Source organism: Molothrus aeneus, unplaced genomic scaffold (assembly GCF_037042795.1).
Source record: "Molothrus aeneus isolate 106 unplaced genomic scaffold, BPBGC_Maene_1.0 scaffold_30, whole genome shotgun sequence".
Taxonomy (NCBI): Eukaryota; Metazoa; Chordata; class Aves; order Passeriformes; family Icteridae; genus Molothrus; species Molothrus aeneus.
The window spans coordinates 1,182,945-1,204,929 of NW_027098964.1; the positions used below are offsets into that span (position 1 = coordinate 1,182,945).

Genomic DNA, 21,985 nt, shown 5'->3' on the forward strand with positions numbered 1-21,985 from the left:
AAAAATCCCGGCCAGAGCCCAATAAGGGCAAGGAATGAGGAGAATTCCGCGCCCCGGCCTCCCCCGGGAGCGGCAGATGCACAGAAGGCAGCAAAAGCATCCGAAAAACAACAGGAAAAACATCCAAAAAAGCACAAAAAAACAGCAAAAAACCAGCAAAAACATCCATAAAAACAACAGCAAAAACATCCCAAAAACCCACAAAAAAACCAGCAAAAACATCCGTAAAAACAACAGCAAAAACATCCGAAAAACAACAGGAAAAACATCCGAAAAACAACAGCAAAAACATCCGTAAAAACAACAGCAAAAACATCCATAAAAACAACAGCAAAAACATCCATAAAAACAACAGCAAAAACATCCATAAAAACAACAGCAAAAACATCCCAAAAACCAACAGGAAAAACATCCAAAAAAGCACAAAAAACCAGCAAAAACATCCATAAAAACAACAGCAAAAGCATCCGAAAAACAACAGCAAAAACATCCAAAAAACAACAGCAAAAACATCTGAAAAACAACAGCAAAAACATCCGAAAAACCCACAAAAAACCAGCAAAAAACCAGCAAAAACATCCATAAAACATCCGAAAAAGCAGGAAAAAACCCACAAAACACATGCAAAAGCACAACAGCAAAAACATCCGAAAAAGCACAAAAAACCCAGCAAAAACATCCATAAAAACAACAACAAAAACATCCGAAAAAGCAGGAAAAAACCCACAAAAAACATCCAAAAGAACAACAGCAAAACCATCCGAAAAAGCACAAAAAACCCAGCAAAAACATCCATAAAAACAACAACAAAAACATCCGAAAACACAACAGCAAAAACATCCATAAAACACAACAGAAAACATCCGAAAAAGCACAAAAACCCAGCAAAAAACCAGCAAAAACATCCATAAAAACAACAGCAAAACCATCCGAAAAACCCACAAAAAAACCAGCAAAAACATCCATAAAAACAACAGAAAAAACAACAGAAAAACAACAGAAAAAACATCCAAAAAAGCACAAAAAACCAGCAAAAACATCCATAAAAACAACAGCAAAACCATCCAAAAAAGCCCCAAAACCATTCCAGGGAAGGGGAGAGCCCGGGATGTGCTGGGGGTGACAGGGATGGGGCAAAACACCCCCAAACCCCTCATTTCTGCCCATTCCTGCCCATTCCTGCCCATTTCTGCCCATTCCTGCCCATTCCTGCCCATTCCTGCCCATTCCTGCCCATTCCTGCCCATTTCTGCCCATTCCTGCCCATTTCTGCTCATTTCTGCCCATTCCTGCCCATTTCTGCCCATTTTTCCTGAGTTTCCCTGAGTTTTAGTGACTTTTCCCGGAGGTTTTGCTCCCTTTCCCCACATTTTCCCCGTTTCTCCTGATTTTCACTCATTTCCCACCATTATTTTCTCCATTCCCGCAGTTCCCAATCACTTTTCCCCATTTTTTGGTCCCATTTCCTGATTTTTTGGGTGACTTCCTGACCCTTTTTGACTTCGCTCCGGCTTTTTTTTGCCATTTTCCCAAATTTTCTGCTCATTTTCCCAATTTTTTGAGGAACTTTTCCAGTTTCTGGTCATTTTTCACACTTCCTGGACCATTTTCCCTGGTTTTGGGCCACTTTTCCTGCTGTTATCATCACATTCCCACTTTTCTGCTCATTTTCCCAATTTTTCCTCCCTTTCCCTCAATTTTTGGTACTTTTTCCCCCATGTTTAAATAACTTTCCCCATTTTTTCCCCATTTTTCCCCCATTTTTCTCATTTCTGGGTGACTTTTCCTCGTTTTTTCACCACCCCCCCTGGGTTTTTTGCCCTTTTTTTCCCGATTTCTGCCCCCTTGTTGTGGTTTTTGGGTCATTTCCCCCGGTTTTTCCTCCTGTTCCTCCTTTCCCCTCTGGTTAATGATGTCAATTATGCAAACGCTGGTAATGAACGCACGCCTGGGTGAGTTTTTTATTCCCTCTGGAATTTCCTTTCAGCTCATTTGGGGATGTGGGGGCGAATTCCTTCCTGCCCTGACGGGGCCTCATTCACCACCCCAATTTGGGGGATTTTTGGGGGATTTTGGGACCCCAAAACCCCGAGATTGACCCCAAAACCCACCCGGGGTGGGGGGGGCTCATTCCCCCCTGGAATTCTCGGGGTCCCCACAGGGGGAAAACCCCAAAAAGGACCCAAAAAGGACCCAAAAATGACCCAAAAATGACCCAAAAATGACCCAAAAAGGACCCAAAAATGACCCAAAAAGGACCCAAAAAGGGCCCAAAAATGACCCAAAAAGGACCCAAAAAGGGCCCAAAAAGGACCCAAAAATGACCCAAAAAGGACCCAAAAAGGACCCAAAAATGACCCAAAAAGGACCCAAAAATGACCCAAAAAGGACCCAAACCTGAGGAATTCTGGGAGGCTCCCAAGGGAAAATCCCAATTTGGGGCTTTTTTGGGGAAAAATCCCCCAGGAAAGGAGCCCTAGCCTGCTCAAAATGGGGAATTTCCCCTAAAAATGTGGGAACATCCCTTGGGAATCGTTCACAGACGCATCCCAGCTTCTTCCCGAGGGATTTTCCATCCCAAAGTTGGGGTTTGGGGGAAAAATGGAGGGAAAGAGGGAGGAAAGTGCATTTTCCTCCTGAAACTCCCAATTTTTGGGTAAAAAATGGCGGTAAATAGTGAGGAAAGTGCATTTTCCTCCTGAAATTCCCAATTTTTGGGTAAAAAATGAAGGGAAATAAGGAGGAAAGTGCATTTTCCTCCTGAAATTCCCATTTTTCCATGGGAAGGAGGAAGAGGAGGGAGGTTTTCCTCCCTGCCGCCGTTTCCCCGTGCTCTTCATGGACAAACGGAGGAGAAGGGGATGAAAAGAGGAACAAAAGCCTCAAAAGCCCCCGAATCCCAAGGACCTTTGGGGCGAGCTCATCCTGCAGCTCCGGAACCCCAAAGGTTGGGCAGGAACGAGGTGGATTCATGCAGCCCCGAATTCCCGGGATTTGGGCCCCGAATTCCCGGGGTTTGGGCCCCGAATTCCCGGGGTTTGGGCCCCGAATTCCCGGGATTTGGGCCCCGAATTCCCGGGGTTTGGGCCCCGAATTCCCGGGGTTTGGGCCCCGAATTCCCGGGATTTGGGCCGGAATGGGCTCGAGCAGCCCCGAATTCCCGGGATTTGGGCCGGAATGGGCTCGAGCAGCCCCGAATTCCCGGGGTTTGGGCCCCGAATTCCCGGGATTTGGGCCCCGAATTCCCGGGATTTGGGCCCCGAATTCCCGGGGTTTGGGCCCCGAATTCCCCGGGATTTGCAGCCCCGAATTCCCGGGATTTGGGCCCCGAATTCCCGGGGTTTGGGCCCCGAATTCCCCGGGATTTGCAGCCCCGAATTCCCGGGATTTGGGCCCCGAATTCCCAGGATTTGGGCCCCGAATTCCCGGGATTTGCAGCCCCGAATTCCCGGGATTTGGGCCCCGAATTCCCGGGGTTTGGGGCGGTTCCCGCCCGGGGTTGGGCGCGGGGGGGTCCCGGCCCCTGACAATGCCTGGAAAGCGCCCGGGCCGCGCTTCCGGGCCAGGAAATTGCAGCGGGACCGGGAATGGCCCCTCGGGCACCGCTGGGCAGGGATCGGGAGCGCGCGGGGGCTCCGCACGCGGTGCATCCGTCCCGGCAGAGACTTATCCCGGGGCTTGTCCCGGGTCGGGCTTGTCCTGGGTCGGGTTTGTCACGGGTCGGGTTTGTCCTGGGTCGGGTTTGATCACGGGTCTGGTTTGATCCCAGGTCTGGTTTGATCACGGGTCTGGTTTGATCACGGGTCGGGTTTGTCCTGGGTCGGGTTTGTCACGGGTCGGGTTTGATCACGGGTCTGGTTTGATCCCGGCTCTGGTTTGTCCCGGGTCTGGTTTGATCCCAGGTCTGGTTTGATCACGGGTCTGGTTTGATCACGGGTCGGGTTTGTCCCGGGTCGGGTTTGATCACGGGTCTGGTTTTATCCCGGGTTTGGTTTTATCCCGGGTTTGGTTTTATCCTGGGTTTGATTTGATCCCGGGTTTGGTTTTATCCCGGGTTTGGTTTTATCACGGGTCTGATTTTATCCCGGGTTTTATCCTGGGTTTGGTTTTATCCCGGGTTTGATTTGATCCCAGGTTTGATTTTATCCCGGGTTTGATTTTATCCCGGATTTTATGCATGTGCCCATGAAGGAGCTCCCAGAGTGGATTTCTGTGGGGTTTTTCTGGGATCTCTCCCCGGCCCAGGCTGGCTCAGGGTCCATGTGTGTCCCTATAAAGGAGATCCCAGAGTGGATTTTTGTGGTGTTTTCGGGATCTCTCATGCCCATGTGTGTGTGCCCATACAGGAGATCCCAGAGTGGATTTTTGTGGTGTTTCCGGGATCTCTCATGCCCATGTGTGTGTGCCCATACAGGAGATCCCAGAGTGGATTTTTGTGGTGTTTCCGGGATCTCTCATGCCCATGTGTGTGTGCCCATACAGGAGATCCCAGAGTGGATTTTTGTGGGGTTTTTCCGGGATCTCTCATGCCCATGTGTGTGTGTCCATACAGGAGATCCCAGAGTGGATTTTTGTGGGGTTTTCGGGGATCTCTCCCAGCCCCAGGCTGACTCAGGGTCCATGTTCCTGTCCATGAAGGAGATCCCAGAGTGGATTTTTGTGGTGTTTTCGGGATCTCTCCCCGCCCCAGGCCGACCCAGCCCCGTGCTCTGTTCGTGTCGGTGCCCGCGGCCGCGCCCGGCCACGCCCGGCTCAGGCATGTGCGGGCCTGGCCCGGCCAAAGTCCCGGCACCGCCCGGAGCCGCCCGAGCCCGGGGCGATCCCGGAGCCGCCCCAAGCTGGGATCTCCCGGGGATCCTGCGGGGTCTGGGGCCTTCCCGCAGCCGGGGGGATCGCCCGGGCTCGCCCTGGGTTTGGGGCTGGATCCCGGGCTTGGAGCGGGTCCTGATCCCAAAATGTGGCCCCACGAGGAGATTTTGGGGCGGAGCCGTCCCAGTTCCGTGTAAATGGAGCTGGGGGTTGGGGCACTGGGCGTTCCCCAGGGATGAAAGGTCCAGGGTCATTCCCAGTGGGGTCAATAATGTGATGGGATCAGTGGGGTCATTCCCAGTGGGGTCAATAATGTGATGGGATCAGTGGGGTCATTCCCAGTGGGGTCAATAATGTGATGGGATCAGTGGGGTCATTCCCAATGGGGTCATTCCCAATGGGGTCATTCCCAGTGGGGTCAATAATGTGATGGGATCAGTGGGGTCATTCCCAGTGGGGTCATTCCCAATGGGGTCAATATCCTGATGGGATCAGTGGGATCATTCCCAATGGGGTCATTCCCAATGGGGTCATTCCCAATGGGGTCATTCCCAGTGGGGTCAATAATGTGATGGGATCAGTGGGGTCATTCCCAATGGGGTCAGTGGGGTCATTCCCAGTGGGGTCAATGGGGTCATTCCCAGTGGGATCAGTGGGGTCATTCCCAGTGGGATCAATGGGGTCATTCCCAGTGGGATGAGGAATCCCCAGGGCCCCAATTCCCCATTTTCTCCCCAAACCCCGGGGGTCCCCCCAAACCCTGGAGGTCCCCACTGACCCCGGGGGTGCCCCCAAAGCCCGGGGTCCCCCAGACTGACCCCAGGGGTCCCCCCAAAGCCCGGGGTCCCCCCAGACTGACCCCGGGGGTCCCCCCAAACCCTGGAGTTCCCCACTGACCCCGGGGGTGCCCCCAAAGCCCGGGGTCCCCCAGACTGACCCCAGGGGTCCCCAAAGCCCGGGGTCCCCCAGACTGACCCCGGGGGTCCCCCCAAACCCTGGAGGTCCCCACTGACCCCGGGGGTGCCCCCAAAGCCCGGGGTCCCCCAGACTGACCCCGGGGGTGCCCCCAAAGCCCGGGGTCCCCCAGACTGACCCCAGCCCTGCCCCGCAGACGTTCACGGCCTGGTGCAACTCCCACCTGCGCAAGGCGGGCACGCAGATCGAGAACATCGACGAGGATTTCCGGGACGGGCTCAAGCTGATGCTGCTGCTCGAGGTCATCTCAGGTCAGGCCTGAGCACAGAACCCCAGACTGGGCCCCAAAAACCCCCAAACTCAGCCCAAAATCCTCAAACTGGGACCAAAATCCTCCAAACTCAGCCCAAAATCCTCAACTGGGACCAAAATCCTCCAAACTCAGCCCAAAATTCTCAAACTGGCACCAAAATCCTCCAAACTCAGCCCAAAAACAGCCTAGGTAGGCCCAGAATCCCTAAACTGGGCCAAAAGCCCCAAAACTGGCCCCAAAATCCTCAAACTGGGCCCAACCCTCCCCCAGCTTGGCACAAAGTACTGAAACCTCCCCAAACACCTTTAGACTTGACCCAAACCCTTTAACCCTGACCCAAACCCTTCAGTCTTGACCCAAATCCCTCAGTCCTGACCCAAACCCTTCAACCCTGACCCAAACCCTTCAATCCTGACCCAAACCCTTCAGTCCTGACCCAAACCCTTCAGTCCTGACCCAAACCCTTCAACCCTGACCCAAACCCTTCAACCCTGACCCAAACCCTTCAGTCCTGACCCAAACCCTTTAACCCTGACCCAAACCCTTTAACCCTGACCCAAACCCTTCAGTCTTGACCCAAATCCCTCAGTCCTGACCCAAACCCTTTAACCCTGACCCAAACCCTTTAACCCTGACCCAAACCCTTCAGTCCTGACCCAGACCCTTCAGTCCTGACCCAAACCCTTCAACCCTGACCCAAACCCTTCAATCCTGACCCAAACCCTTCAACCCTGACCCAAACCCTTCAATCCTGACCCAAACCCTTCAGTCCTGACCCAAACCCTTTAACCCTGACCCAAACCCTTTAATCCTGACCCAAACCCTTTAATCCTGACCCAAACCCTTCAGTCCTGACCCAAACCCTTCAGTCCTGACCCAAACCCTTTAACCCTGACCCAAACCCTTTAATCCTGACCCAAACCCTTTAACCCTGACCCAAACCCTTTAACCCTGACCCACACCCCTCAGTCCTGACCCAAACCCTTCAATCCTGACCCAAACCCTTTAACCCTGACCCAAACCCTTCAATCCTGACCCACACCCCTCAGTGCTGCCCCGTTCCCGTTTCAGGGGAGCGGCTCCCGAAGCCCGAGCGGGGCAAGATGAGGGTGCACAAGATCAACAACGTCAACAAGGCCCTGGACTTCATCGCCAGCAAAGGCGTCAAGCTCGTCTCCATCGGCGCCGAGGGTGAGGCCCCGCCCTGGGGATCTGCTGGGATCCCCTGGGATCTGCTGGGATCCAACACCCCAGGGCCCCTTTTGGGCCAAAATCGGGGTTTTGAGGGGTTTTAACCTTTACCGAAAGCCTTGAACCCTGACTTAAACCCTTTAGACCTGACTTAAACCCTTCAGACCTGACTTAAACCCTTTAACCTTTACCCAAACTCTTTAACCCTGACCCAAATCCTTTAGCTCTGACCTAAGCCCTTTAACCCTGACCTAAAACCTTTAACACTGACTTTTACCCTTTACCCAAACCCTTCAACCCTGACCCAAAACCCTTTAAACTTGACCCAAAACCCTTTAACCTTTACCCAAACCCTTCAACCCTGACCCAAACCCTTGACCCAAACCCTTTAATCTTGACCCAAACCCTTTAAACTCGACCCAAACCCTTTAAACTTGCCCCAAACCCGAGTGGTGCCACCGCCTCCCTACTGAGTCACAGGGTGCCTGAGAATTCCAGGAATTCTGGGAATTCCGGGATTCCAAACTCAAAGGCAGCGGGTGCAGCTCGTGGAGGTCAGGCTGTTCTGTGGGTTTTGATGGAATTATCCCTGCGGGGTTGGGATCGTTCCCTGTGGGATTGGGACCGTTCCTGTGGCATCTCCGGGACTGTTCCCTGCAGGATCTGGGGTCATTCCCTGTGGGATTGGGACCATTCCCTGTGGGATCATTCCCTGCAGGACTGGGACTGTTCCCTGTGGGATCTGGGGTCATTCCCTGCAGTATTGGGACTGTTTCCTGCAGGATTTCTGGGACCATTCCCTGTGGGATCTCCAGGACCATTCCCTGTGGGATCAGGACCATTCCCTGTGGGATTGGGATCATTCCCTGTGGGATCTCCAGGACCATTCCCTGTGGGATTGGGATCACTCCCTGTGGGATCAGGACCGTTCCCTGTGGGATTGGGATCACTCCCTGTGGGATCAGGACCGTTCCCTGTGGGATCAGGACCGTTCCCTGTGGGATCAGGGTCATTCCCTGTGGGATTGGGATCACTCCCTGTGGGATCGGGACCGTTCCCTGTGGGATCAGGACCGTTCCCTGTGGGATCGGGACCGTTCCCTGTGGGATCAGGACCGTTCCCTGTGGGATTGGGACCGTTCCCTGTGGGATTGGGATCACTCCCTGTGGGATCAGGACCGTTCCCTGTGGGATCAGGACCGTTCCCTGTGGGATCAGGGTCATTCCCTGTGGGATTGGGATCACTCCCTGTGGGATCGGGACCATTCCCTGTGGGATCAGGACCGTTCCCTGTGGGATCGGGACCGTTCCCTGTGGGATCAGGACCGTTCCCTGTGGGATTGGGACCGTTCCCTGTGGGATTGGGACCGTTCCCTGTGGGATTGGGATCACTCCCTGTGGGATCGGGACCGTTCCCTGTGGGATCAGGACCATTTCCCAGGATCCCTCCGGGGCCGGGCGGGCCGTGCTGGCAGCGGCTCCGGCCGGGCCGGTTTGTTGGGATTGAGCCGGGAAAGCTCCGCGTGCCCGGAGCCGAGCGAGTCCCGACCGGCCCCGAGCCCGGAGACGCCCGGCGCCCGCCCCCAGCCCAGGAATTCCCAAAAAACAACGGCTGGGGCTGCTGGGGGCAGCCCTGGGAACGTGGGGCCGGGATGAGGAGCCCGGGATCCCTGCCCTGCCCTGCCCTGCCCTGCCCTGTGGGATTCCTTTCCCCCTCTGTGGTTTCCGAGGTCTTTCCCGACCCAAACAGTTCCATAATCCCAGGATTCCGTGGTTCTGTAACGAATTCCAGTCCTGCAATCCCACGAATCCTGCATCCCCTAATCCTGGCGTTCCATGATTTTTGGGTCCCGTAATTCCAGAGTTCTGTGTCCTGAGACTCCATAAATCCGGGATCCCACCATTCCCAGGTCCCACGATCCCATTACTGCAGGACTCCCTGATGTGGGATCCGTTCATTTGGGGAACCCACGAGGTTTTGACTCCTCCATTGTGGAGCCCCCCAATTCCAGGGTCCCCCAACCCCATAATTCCCTCTGGGAATTCCCACCTGGAGTCCATTCCCTGGGAATTCCCACCTGGAGTCCATTCCCTGCGTTTTCCCCGCAGAGATCGTGGACGGGAACGCCAAGATGACGCTGGGCATGATCTGGACGATCATCCTGCGCTTCGCCATCCAGGACATCTCCGTGGAAGGTAACGGGACACGGGATCTGCCCCCGGGATCGTGGGATCCACCCCTGGGATCTGCCCCTGGGATCGTGGGATCCACCCCTGGGATCCACCCCAGGATCTGCCCCCGGGATCGTGGGATCCACCCCAATCTCTGCTCCTGCTCCCGCAGAGACCTCGGCCAAGGAGGGGCTCCTGCTCTGGTGCCAGCGGAAAACGGCGCCGTACAAGAACGTCAACGTCCAGAACTTCCACATCAGGTCCTTCCTCCTCCTCCTCCTCTTCCTCATTCCCCAGGGCGGGCTGGGCTCAGGCAGGGTCAGAATTCCTGAATTCCCCAAGGTTCCTGGGATCTGATCCCCGTTTTCCCTGCAAATTCCCAGGATCTCACTCCCATTTCCCCTGTGGATTCCCATGACCTGATCCCTATTTTCCCTGTGGATTCCCGTGACCTGATCCCCATTTCCCCGCACATTCCCGGGATCTGATCCCCGTTTCCCCTGCACATTCCCATGACCTGATCCCCGTTTCCCCTGCACATTCCCCTGCACATTCCCATGACCTGATCCCCATTTTCCCCATGACCTGATCCCCATTTTCCCCATGACCTGATCCCCGTTTCCCCGCACATTCCTGGGATCTGATCCCCGTTTCCCCTGCACATTCCCCTGCACATTCCCATGACCCGATCCCCGTTTCCCCGCACATTCCCGGGATCTGATCCCTGTTTCCCCTGCACATTCCTATGACCTGATCCCCGTTTCCCCGCACATTCCCGGGATCTGATCCCTGTTTCCCCTGCACATTCCCATGACCTGATCCCCATTTCCCTGCACATTCCCGTGACCTGATCCCCATTTCCCCTGCACATTCCCATGACCTGATCCCCATTTCCCCCGCACATTCCCATGACCTGATCCCCATTTTCCCCATGACCTGATCCCCGTTTCCCCGCACATTCCCGGGATCTGATCCCCGTTTTTTTCCCCCAGCTGGAAGGACGGGCTGGCCTTCAACGCCCTCATCCACCGGCACCGCCCGGAGCTGATCGAGTACGACAAACTGCGCAAGGTAAAGCGCGGCCCCTGCCCTGGCGAGCGCGGGCGTTTGGGGATCCCCACCCACGCAGCCCCTCCTCCCCCAGGATGACCCCGTCACCAACCTCAACAACGCCTTCGAGGTGGCTGAGAAGTACCTGGACATCCCCAAGATGCTGGATGCCGAGGGTGAGTGGGGGATCCCGGGATCTCTTCCCGGCCCTGGGGGGGGATTTCCTCACAGGATCCCTGGTTTGACCTGGGTTTCTCCTGTTTCACGCCAACTCCCAGCTGTGCAGGTGGATTTGTCCAGGATTTGGGATGCTCAGGGCTCCGTGGTTCTTTGATTTTATCATCCTGTACTTCCAGGGCTGCGGAACTCTCAGGTCTCCAAAGCTGCACGATCCCACAATTCCAGGATCCCAAAAACCTGGCATTCCCTTCTTCTAGGATCCCATCATTTTCAGGTGTCATTATTCCAGGTCTCCAAAATTCCAGGATCCCCAAAATCTGGCGTTCCCTTCTTCTAGGATCCCATAACTCTCGGATTTTGTTATTCCATTACTTCAGGACCCCACAATTCCAGGATCCCACAAACCTGGTATTCCTTTCTTCTAGGATCCCATAACTCTTAGGTTTCATTATTCCAGGACCCCACAATTCCAGCATCCCACAAACCTGCCATTCCTTTCTTCTAGGATCCCATAACTCTCAGGTTTCATTATTCCAGGACCCCACAATTCCAGGATCCCACACACCTGGCGTTCTCTTTTTCTAGGATCCCATAACTTTCGGATTTTGTTATTCCATTACTTCAGGACCCCACAATTCCAGGATCCCACAAACCTGGCGTTCTCTTTTTCTAGGATCCCATAACTCTCAGATTTCGTTATTCCAGGACCCCACAACTCCAGGATCCCACAATTCCTTGATCCCACAATTCCAGCACCCCACAACTCTTTGATCCCTCAATTCCAGCACCCCACAACTCTTGGACCCCTCAGTTCCAGGATCCCACAACTCCTTGATCCCACAGTCCCACGATCCCACAACTCTCTGACCCCACAATTCCAGGACCCCCACTGGAACCACCCAACCCAACCCCAGATTTCCCCCATCCAGCCCCAATCCCATCCAGGTGGATCCCCCAGGATCTGGGGCCCTTGGAGCAGAATTCCGACCGGGAAAGGCTCCCAGTTTGCTCCCGGTTTGCTCCCAGTTTGCTCCCGGTTTGCTCCCGGTTTGCTCCCAGTTCCCTCCCAGTTTGCTCCGGGTTTGCTCCCGGTTTGCTCCGGGTTCGCTCCCAGTTTGCTCCTGGTTTGCTCCCAGTCGTTCCCAGTTTGCTCCCAGTTTGCTCCCAGTTTGCTCCCGGTTCGCTCACGGTTTGCTCCCGGTTCGCTCCCAGTTTGCTCCCAGTCGTTCCCAGTTTGCTCCGGGTTTGCTCCCGGTTTGCTCCGGGTTCGCTCCCATTTTGCTCCCGTTTTGTTCCCATTTTGCTCCCATTTTGCTCCTGGTTTCCTCCCGGTTTGCTCCGGGTTTGCTCCGGGTTTAACCCCGCGGTTCCCCGCAGACATCGTGAACACGGCGCGGCCGGACGAGAAGGCCATCATGACCTACGTGTCCAGCTTCTACCACGCCTTCTCCGGGGCCCAGAAGGTACCGGGAGCTTCCGGAACCTTCCTCCCGGGCCCGCCCCTTCCGGAACCTTCCCCCCTGGAATTCTCTCCCTCTCTCCCTCTCTCTCTCTCGGCTCTCACGCTCGCTTCCCTTGCAGCCGCGGCCGCTGTCGCTCTCGGGGGGCTCCGGGACCGCCCCCGGCCGGCTCATGAGGGGTTAAACCTGCCTGGGCGTCCTGAGGGTGTGGGAATTCCACGGGGAATTCCACGGGGAATCCACGGGGAATCCACGGGAATGTATGGGGAAATCCATGGGAAGTTAATGGGAGTCCTGGGAAATCTGTGGGATTCCATAAAAATCCACGGAAGTCAATGGGAAATCCACAGGATTCCGTGGGAAATCCGTTTGGAAATCCATGGGAAATTAGTGGAAATCCGCAGGATTCCATGGAAATCCATGGGAATCCTTGGAGATCTGTGGGATTCCATTAAAACCCACGGAAGTCAATCAGAAATCCGCAGGATTCCATGGGAAATCCATAGAAATCCATGGGAATCCATGAGAAATTAATGGGAATCCTTGGAAATCTGGGATACCATAAAAATCCATGGAAGTCAATGGGAAATCCATGGAAATCTATGGAAATCCATGGGAATTTTGGGGAAATCCAGAGGATTCCATGGGAAATTCATGGGGAAATCCATGAGAAATGAATGGAGATCCACGGGATTCCATGGAGATCCGTGGGAATTATTAATGGAAATCCATGGGAAATTAATGAGAAATCCATGAAAATCCATGGAAATCCATGGGAAATCCATGGGAATTAATGGAAATCCATGGGAATTAATGGCAATCCATGGGAATTAATGGCAATCCATGGGAAATCCATGGGAAATGAATGGAGATCCACGGGGTTCCATGGAAATCCATGGGAATTAATGGCAATCCATGGGAATTAATGGAGATCCGTGGGAATCCATGGCAATCCATGGGAATCCATGGGAAATGAATGGAGATCCACGGGGTTCCATGGAAATCCATGGGAATTAATGGCAATCCATGGGAATTAATGGAGATCCGTGGGAATCCATGGCAATCCATGGGAATCCATGGGAAATGAATGGAGATCCACGGGGTTCCATGGAGATCCATGGGAATTAATGGAGATCCATGGGAATTAATGGAAATCCATGGGAATTAATGGAGATCCGTGGGAATCCATGGCAATCCATGGGAATCCATGGGCAATCCAGGGAGGTGTTGAGGAGGGCCCCGAGGCAGTTGGAGCCCCCCTGAGCCGTGGCCGGGCGGCGCCTCCCGCCCGCGCTGGGAATGTTCTGGAAGGCGGGGGCGCTGCTGGAGCCGGGGCTGTCTGTGCTCTCGGGCAGATATCGTGGGCACGCTGCGGCCCGACGAGAAGGCCATCATGACCTACGTGTCCTGCTTCTACCACGCCTTCTCCGGGGCCCAGAAGGTGAGCCCGGCCCCCAGCGCCCCCGCCCTGGGACCCGCTGGGACCCGCTGGGACCCTCTGGGACCTGCCCTGGGACCCGCTGGGACCTGCCCTGGGAGCTGGGACCCTCTGGGACCCTCTGGGACCTTCTGGGACCTGCCCTGGGACCCGCTGGGACCCGCTGGGACCCTCTGGGACCTGCCCTGGGAGCTGGGACCCTCCGGGACCCGCTGGGACCTTCTGGGACCTGCCCTGGGACCCGCTGGGACCCGCTGGGACCCTCTGGGACCCGCTGGGACCTGCCCTGGGCTCTGGGACCCTCTGGGACCCGCTGGGACCTGGGATCTGGGACCTGGGACCCTCTGGGACCCTCTGGGACCTTCTGGGACCTGCCCTGGGATCTGGGACCCTCTGGGACCTGCCCTGGGAGCTGGGACCCTCCGGGACCCTCTGGGACCCGCTGGGACCCTCTGGGACCCTCTGGGACCTGGGATCTGGGACCCTCTGGGACCTGGGATCTGGGACCTGGGACCTGGGATCTGCCCTGGGATCTGGGATCTGGGACCTGGGACCTGCCCCAGGACCTGCCTGGCTGCTGCTCTGCTTGGCCTGGGCACAGGGGAAGCGGGGCCTGGCTCTGCTGAGCTCACGCTGCCTTTTCCTCGGGGTTCTGCATGGCTTCCCTTCCTCATCCCCTGCCTTCATTCCCTTGCTTTTCCCCTTTAGCCCCTTGCTTTTCCCCTTTATCCCCTTGGTTTTCCCCTTTATCCCCTTGCTTTTCCCCTTTATCCCCTTGGTTTTCCCCTTTATCCCTTTCCTTTTCCCCTTTATTCCCTTTTTTTGCCCTTTATTCCCTTCCTTTTGCCCTTTACTTTATCCCTTTCCTTTTCCCCCTTCCTTTATTCCCTTTCTCATTCCCTTCCTTTATTCCCTTCCTTTTTCCTTTCTTTATCCCTTTTATCTCCTTCCTTTTCCCTTTTATCCCCTTCCTTTCCCTTTTCCTTTGTTCCCTTCCTTTTCCCCTTCTTCCGTTCCCTTCCTCCGTTCCTTTCCTTTCCCTTCCCCCTTTTCCTTTATCTGATTTATGAATTTCCTTCATTTATTTCCTTCATTTTTTTTCCTTCATTTCCTTCATTTGTTTCCTTTATTTATTTCCTTCATTTATTTCCTTTATTTATTTCCTTCATTTATTTCCTTTCTTTCCTTCCTCCCCGGCCGTTGGATTTTCCTCCTCCTGGCCCTTCCCAGTTCCTCTTCGTCCTCCTCCTCCTCCTCCTCCTGGATTCCTCCTCTGCCTCCCACCCAGGTACCTCCAGCCCGGCCTCTTCCTCCTCCTCCTCCTCCTCCTCCTGGGGTGGATTGGGATCGGGATTGGGATCGGGATTGGGATTGGGATTGGGATTGGGATCGGGATCAGGCCCACCGAGGGCTGGGGCTCCCTTTTTCTTTCCCCTTTCTTTTATTTTCTTTTACTTTCCCCTTTTTTCCCCGTTTTGTCCCAATTTTCTCCCAAATTTTCCCCCTTTTTTTCCCTCCCCCCTCCCTTTTCCCTCTTTTCTCCCAATTTTTTCCCCTTTTTTCCCTCCTTTCTTTCCCCTTTCTTTCCTTCAAACTTTTTTTGAAGTTCCCATTCCCATATTCCCAATCCCAAATTCCCAATCCCATATTCCCATATTCCCAATCCCATATTCCCATATTCTCATTCCCAATCTGACATTCCCATATCCCCATATCCCCATATTCCCATATTCCCATATTCCTAATCCGATATTCTCATATTCCCAAATTTCCATATCCCCATATTCCCATATTCCCATTCCCATATTCCTATATTCCCATTTTCCCATATTTCCAATCTCATATTCCCATATTCCAAATCCTATATTCCCAATCCCTTATTCCCATTTCTCCATATTCCCATATTCCCATATTCCCACTCCCATTTCCCCATATTCCCATTCCCATATTCCCATTCCCATATTCCCATATTCCCGTATTCCCATATTCCCACATTCCCATTCCCACATTCCCCCTCCCGCATTCCCGAAATTCCCGAAATTCCCGGAATTCCGGAATTCCCGCAGGCGGAGACGGCGGCCAACCGGATCTGCAAAGTTCTGGCCGTGAACCAGGAGAACGAGCAGCTCATGGAGGACTACGAGCGCCTGGCCTCGGATGTAAGGGGGGAAAACCCCAAAAACACCCCCAAAACACCCCAAAAACATCCCAAAACCACCCCAAAAACATCCCCAAAAACACCCAAAAAATACCCCCAAAAACACCTCAAAAACATCCCAAACACCACCCCAAAAACACCCCCAAAACACCCCAAATCCCACCCCAAAAACACCCCCAAAAACACTCCAAAAACACCTCAAAAACATCCCCAAAATCACCCCAAAACCACCCCAAAAACATCCCCAAAAACACCCCAAAAATACCCCGAAAACACCCCAAAAAACACCCCAGAAACACCCCAAATATCCCCAAATCCCCCATGGAGCACTGTGAGTGCCCGGCCTCAGATGTAAGGGGGGGAAAACCCCAAAAACCACCCCAAAGACCCCCATCCCACATTCCCAATCCCCTCTGCCCCAGCTGCTGGTGTGGATCCAGCCCCATCCCACACCCCACACCCCAAACCCCATCCCACACCCCAAACCCCATCCCAAACCCCATCCCACACCCCAAACCCCATCCCAAACCCCATCCCACACCCAAACCCCAAACCCCATCCCACACCCCAAACCCCATCCCACATCCCAAACCCCATCCCAAACCCCATCCCACACCCAAACCCCAAACCCCATCCCACACCTCACACCCCAAACCCCATCCCACACCCCAAACACCATCCCACACCCCACACCCCAAACCCCATCCCACACCCCAAACCCCATCCCAAACCCCAAACCCCATCCCACACCCCAAACCCCATCCCAAACCCCATCCCACACCCCAAACCCCAAACCCCATCCCACACCCAAACCCCAAACCCCATCCCACACCCCAAACCCCAAACCCCATCCCACACCCCAAACCCCATCCCACACCCCAAACCCCAAACCCCATCCCACACCCCACACCCCAAACCCCATCCCACACCCCAAACCCCATCCCACACCCCACACCCCAAACCCCATCCCACACCCCAAACCCCATCCCACACCCCACACCCCAAACCCCATCCCACACCCCAAACCCCATCCCACACCCCAAACCCCATCCCACACCCCACACCCCAAACCCCATCCCACACCCCAAACCCCATCCCACACCCCAAATCTGTCCCTTCCTAGCTCCTAGCGTGGATCCAGCCCCATCCCAAACCCCAAATCCCCTTTTCCCCCAGCTCCTGGCCTGGATCCAGCGCACCATCCCCTGGCTGGAGGCCCGGGACCCCCAGAAGACCATCCCAAACCCCAAACCCCATCCCACACCCCAAATCCCCTTTTCCCCCAGCTCCTGGCCTGGATCCAGCCCCATCCCACACCCCAAATCCCCTTTTCCCCCAGCTCCTGGCCTGGATCCAGCCCCATCCCACACCCCAAATCCCCTTTTCCCCCAGCTCCTGGCCTGGATCCAGCGCACCATCCCCTGGCTGGAGGCCCGGGACCCCCAGAAGACCATCCCGGCCATGCAGCAGAAGCTGGAGGATTTCCGCGAGTACCGGCGGGTGCACAAACCCCCCAAGGTGCAGGAGAAATGTCAGCTGGAGATCAACTTCAACACCCTGCAGACCAAACTGCGCCTCAGCGGCCGGCCCGCCTTCATGCCCTCCGAGGGCAGGATGGTCTCGGTGAGTCTGGGGGCTCTGGGCTCCTAAATCCACCCTGAACTGCCCCAAATCTGCCTTGGCCTTCATGCCCTCCGAGGGCAGGATGGTCTCGGTGAGTCTGGGGCTCTGGGCTCCTAAATCCACTGTGAGCGGCCCCAAATCCACCCTGAGCTGCCCCAAATCTGCCTTGGCCTTCATGCCCTCCGAGGGCAGGATGGTCTCGGTGAGTCTGGGGCTCTGGGCTCCTAAATCCACTCTGAGCTGCCCCAAATCCACCCTGAGCTGCCCCAAATCCACCCTGAACGGCCCCAAATCCACCCTGAGCTGCCCCAAATCTGCCTTGGCCTTCATGCCCTCCGAGGGCAGGATGGTCTCGGTGAGTCTGGGGGATTTAGGGTCCTAAATCCACCCTGAACGGCCCCAAATCCACCCTGAGCTGCCCCAAATCCACTCTGAACGGCCCCAAATCCACCCTGAGCTGCCCCAAATCCACCCTGAACGGCCCCAAATCCACCCTGAATGGCCCCAAATCTGCCTTGGCCTTCATGCCCTCCGAGGGCAGGATGGTCTTGGTGAGTCTGGGGGATTTGGGCTCCTAAATCCACTGTGAACGGCCCCAAATCCACCCTGAGCGGCCCCAAATCCACCCTGAACGGCCCCAAATCCACCCTGAGCTGCCCCAAATCCACCCTGAACGGCCCTAAATCCACCCTGAGCTGCCCCAAATCTGCCCTGAACTGCCCCAAATCTGCCCTGGTTTTCTGAGAGCAGAATGGTCTGGGGGCTTCAGGGTCCTAAATCCACCCTGAACTGCCCCAAATCCACCCTGAACTGCCCCAAATCCACCCTGAGCTGCCCCAAATCCACCCTGAACTGCCCCAAATCCACCCTGAACTGCCCCAAATCTGCCCTGAACTGCCCCAAATCTGCCCCAGCTCTCTGAGGGCAGGGTGGTCTCAGTGGGTCTGGGGGTTTTGGGTCCTGGGGGGAAAATTTGGGGATTTTCAGGGGATCAAATCCACCTTGGGGTGACTCTGAGGGGTTTTTGGGGTGACTCTGAGGGGTTTTTGGGGTGAACCTGAGCATTTTTGGGTCCCCAGGACATCAGGACAGGCTGAGAAGGGACACGAGGAGTGGGGTCACCTGTGCCTGGGGGTTTTGGGGTGACTCTGATGGGTTTTGGGGTAACTGATGGTTTTGGGGTGACTCTGATGGGTTTTGGGGTCCCCAGGACATCGGGGCGGGCTGGCAGCGCCTGGAGCAGGCCGAGAAGGGACACGAGGAGTGGCTGCTGACGGAGCTGCGGCGCCTGGAGCGCCTCGATCACCTGGCCGAGAAATTCCGGCAGAAAGCCTCGATCCACGAGGGCTGGACGGAAGGTAAAGGGTGGGGAGGGACTTGGGGGCGCTGGGGAGGGATTTGGGGGTTCACGGGATGGATTTGGGGGTTCAGACACCAGAATTTGGGGGTTCAGACACCAGGATTTGGGGGTTCAAGGGATTTGGGGGTTCAGACACCAGAATTTGGGGGTTCAGACACCAGGATTTGAGCATTCAGGGGAGGGATTTGGGGGTTCAAGGGATGGATTTGGGGGTTCAAGGGATGGATTTGGGGGTTCAGACACCAGAATCTGAGGGTTCTGGGGATGGATTTGGGGAGCAGGAAATGGAATTGGGGGTAACGGGGTCCCAGGGCTGTCCCCACACCTGTGCCCAGGTAAGGGGGTGGCACAGGGGCGACACAGGGAGGGATTTGGGGTCTCAGGCGTGGCACAGGGAGGGATTTGGGATCTCAGGGGTGACACAGGGCTGTCCCCACACCCAGGTAAGGGGGTGGCACAGGTGTGGCACAGGGAGGGATTTGGGCTCTCAGGGCTGTCCCCACACCCAGGTAAGGAGGTGGCACAGGGGCGACACAGGGAGGGATTTGGGGTCTCAGGGGTGACACAGGGAGGGATTTGGGGTCTCAGGGGTGACACAGGGAGGGATTTGGGGTCTCAGGGCTGTCCCCACACCCAGGTAAGGAGGTGGCCCTGCGGGACCGGGACTCGGGCACGGCCTCCCTGGCCCAGGTGCGGGCGCTGCTCCGCAAGCACGAGGCCTTCGAGTCGGACCTGGCGGCGCACCAGGACCGCGTGGAGCAGATCGCAGCCATCGCCCAGGAGCTCAAGTATGGGACCCCAAAACACCCCCAAAACACCCGAAACTGGACCCCAAAATCACCCCCAAAGTGTCCCCAAAATCACCCCCAAAGTGTCCCCAAAAACAAAGCCTGGCCATCGCCCAGGAGCTCAAGTATGGGAACCCAAAACACCCCCAAAACACCCGAAACTGGACCCCAAAATCACCCCCAAAGTGTTCCCAAAAACAAAGCCCGGCCATCACCCAGGAGCTCAAGGATGGGAACCCAAAACATCCCAAACTGGACCCCAAAATCACCCCCAAAGTGTCCTGGGGTGACCCCAAAGCAAACCCCAGTCATTGCCCATGAGGTCAAGTACAGGAACCCAAACCCACCCCCTATTGTTCCCCATTTCCCTTGGTTTTTCCCCATTTCCCCTCCTGTTTCTCCCCATTTACCCCCTATTTTTCCCCCATTTCTCCCCATTTCCCTCCCTTTTCCCCCATTTTTCCCCCATTTTCCCCATTTTCCCCCATTTTTCCCCAGTGAGCTGGATTACTACGACTCTCCGAGCGTCAACGCGCGGTGCCAGAAGATCTGTGACCAGTGGGACCTGCTGGGCTCGCTGACCCACAGCCGCCGCGAGGCCCTCGAGGTTGGTCCAGGGATCCCAAACGGCCCCAGATCCCACCCCAGATCCCATCCCGACCAACCCTGGGATCCCAAACACCCCTGGATCCCATCCCTGGATCCCTCTCTGGGATCCCAACCCCTGATCCCATCCCTGGATCTCAACCCTGGATTCCACCCCTGCATCCCCTCCCCAGATCCCAACCCCAGATCCCAACCCACCCCCGGATCCCCCTGGATCCCAAACCCCAGATCCCCACCCCTGATCCCAATTTTGGCGTTTCTGTCCCCAGAAAATGGAGAAGCAGCTGGAGACCATGGACGAGCTGCACCCCTGGATCCCAACCCCTGGATCCCAAACCCCGGATCCCAACCCCATATCCCAACCCCTGATCCCAATTTTGTTGTTTCTGTCCCCAGAAAATGGAGAAGCAGCTGGAGACCATCGACGAGCTGCACCTGGATCCCAAACCCCTGATCCCAACCCCTGGATCCCAAACCCCATATCCCCACCCCTGATCCCAATTTTCACGTTTCTGTCCCCAGAAAATGGAGAAGCAGCTGGAGACCATCGACGAGCTGCACCTGGAGTACGCCAAGCGCGCGGCGCCCTTCAACAACTGGATGGAGAGCGCCATGGAGGACCTGCAGGACATGTTCATCGTGCACACCATCGAGGAGATCCAGGTGGGAAGGCCCAGACCCCGGGCTCCTCTCCCTAAAATCGTTTAAAATCCATATATATTTATATATCTGTAATTTTCAGGGTGTTCTCTGGTGGCGTTGGGGTGTTTTCTTGCTGAGCTTGTGGTGGAGGATGGAGGTTTGGGGATGGAGCAGTTCCCAGGAACTCTGAGGAATTCTGTGGAATTATTCTGAGAAAGAATTCTGAGGAATTCTGTGGAATTATTTTGTGGCATTCTGAGGAATCCTGTGGAACAATTCTATGGAATAATTCTGTGGAATAATTCTGAGAAATAATTCCGTGGGATAATTCCGTGGGATAATGCTGTGGGATTATTCTGTGGAATTAATTCTGTGGAACAATTCCGTGCAGTTATTCTGTGGAATAATTCTGAGGAATAATTCCGTGAAATTATTCTATGGAATTATTCTGTGGATGATTCCGTGGAATTATTCTGTGAAATAAATTCTGTGGAACGATTCTGTGGAATTAATTCTGTGGAACGATTCTGTGGAATTAATTCTGTGCAATTATTCTGTGGAATTAATTCTGTGGAATAATTCTGAGGAATGATTCTGTGGAATAAATCTGTGGAATAATTCAGTGGAATAATTCTGAGGAATAAATCTGAGGAATAAATCTGTAGAACAATTCTGTGGAGCAATTCTGTGGGATTACTTTGTGGAATAATTCTGTGCAATTATCCAGTGGAATTAATTCTGTGGATGATTCTGTGGAACAATTCTGTGGGATTGATTCTGTGGAACAATTCTGTGGATGATTCTGTGCAATTATTCAGTGGAGTTGATTCAGTGGATGTTTCTGTGCAATTATTCCGTGGAGTTGATTCAGTGGATGTTTCTGTGCAATTATTCAGTGGAGTTGATTCAGTGGATGATTCTGTGCAATTATTCAGTGGAGTTGATTCAGTGGATGTTTCTGTGCAATTATTCCGTGGAGTTGATTCAGTGGATGTTTCTGTGCAATTATTCAGTGGAGTTGATTCAGTGGATGATTCTGTGGATGTTTCAGTGGAGTTGATTCAGTGGAATTGATTCAGTGGATGATTCAGTGGATGATTCCGTGGAGTTGATTCAGTGGATGATTCAGTGGATGATTCCGTGGAGTTGATTCAGTGGATGATTCTGTGCAATTATTCAGTGGAGTTGATTCAGTGGATGATTCTGTGGATGTTTCAGTGGAGTTGATTCAGTGGAATTGATTCAGTGGATGATTCAGTGGATGATTCCGTGGAGTTGATT

At 54.7% G+C, this 21,985-nt stretch overlaps 1 protein-coding gene across 4 annotated transcripts in view; it reads left to right on the plus strand.

Moving 5' to 3' along the window:
- The window catches only part of ACTN4 (actinin alpha 4), a 35,327-nt gene that overhangs the window by 4,522 nt on the left and 8,820 nt on the right, over positions 1-21,985 (plus strand). For 2 of the 4 annotated variants that reach the window (XM_066570602.1, XM_066570603.1), the window contains exons 2-14: positions 5,921-6,035; positions 7,109-7,228; positions 9,337-9,423; positions 9,572-9,659; positions 10,392-10,470; positions 10,544-10,625; positions 12,007-12,092; positions 15,594-15,686; positions 17,078-17,308; positions 18,519-18,666; positions 19,306-19,456; positions 19,955-20,063; positions 20,585-20,725. In XM_066570602.1, the coding sequence (XP_066426699.1) occupies positions 5,921-6,035; positions 7,109-7,228; positions 9,337-9,423; positions 9,572-9,659; positions 10,392-10,470; positions 10,544-10,625; positions 12,007-12,092; positions 15,594-15,686; positions 17,078-17,308; positions 18,519-18,666; positions 19,306-19,456; positions 19,955-20,063; positions 20,585-20,725 (1,530 nt within the window). Of the gene's footprint in view, positions 1-5,920; positions 6,036-7,108; positions 7,229-9,336; positions 9,424-9,571; positions 9,660-10,391; positions 10,471-10,543; positions 10,626-12,006; positions 12,093-13,444; positions 13,531-15,593; positions 15,687-17,077; positions 17,309-18,518; positions 18,667-19,305; positions 19,457-19,954; positions 20,064-20,584; positions 20,726-21,985 lie in introns of all 4 variants that reach the window. The other 2 variants (XM_066570601.1, XM_066570604.1) reach the window with 1 other exon arrangement.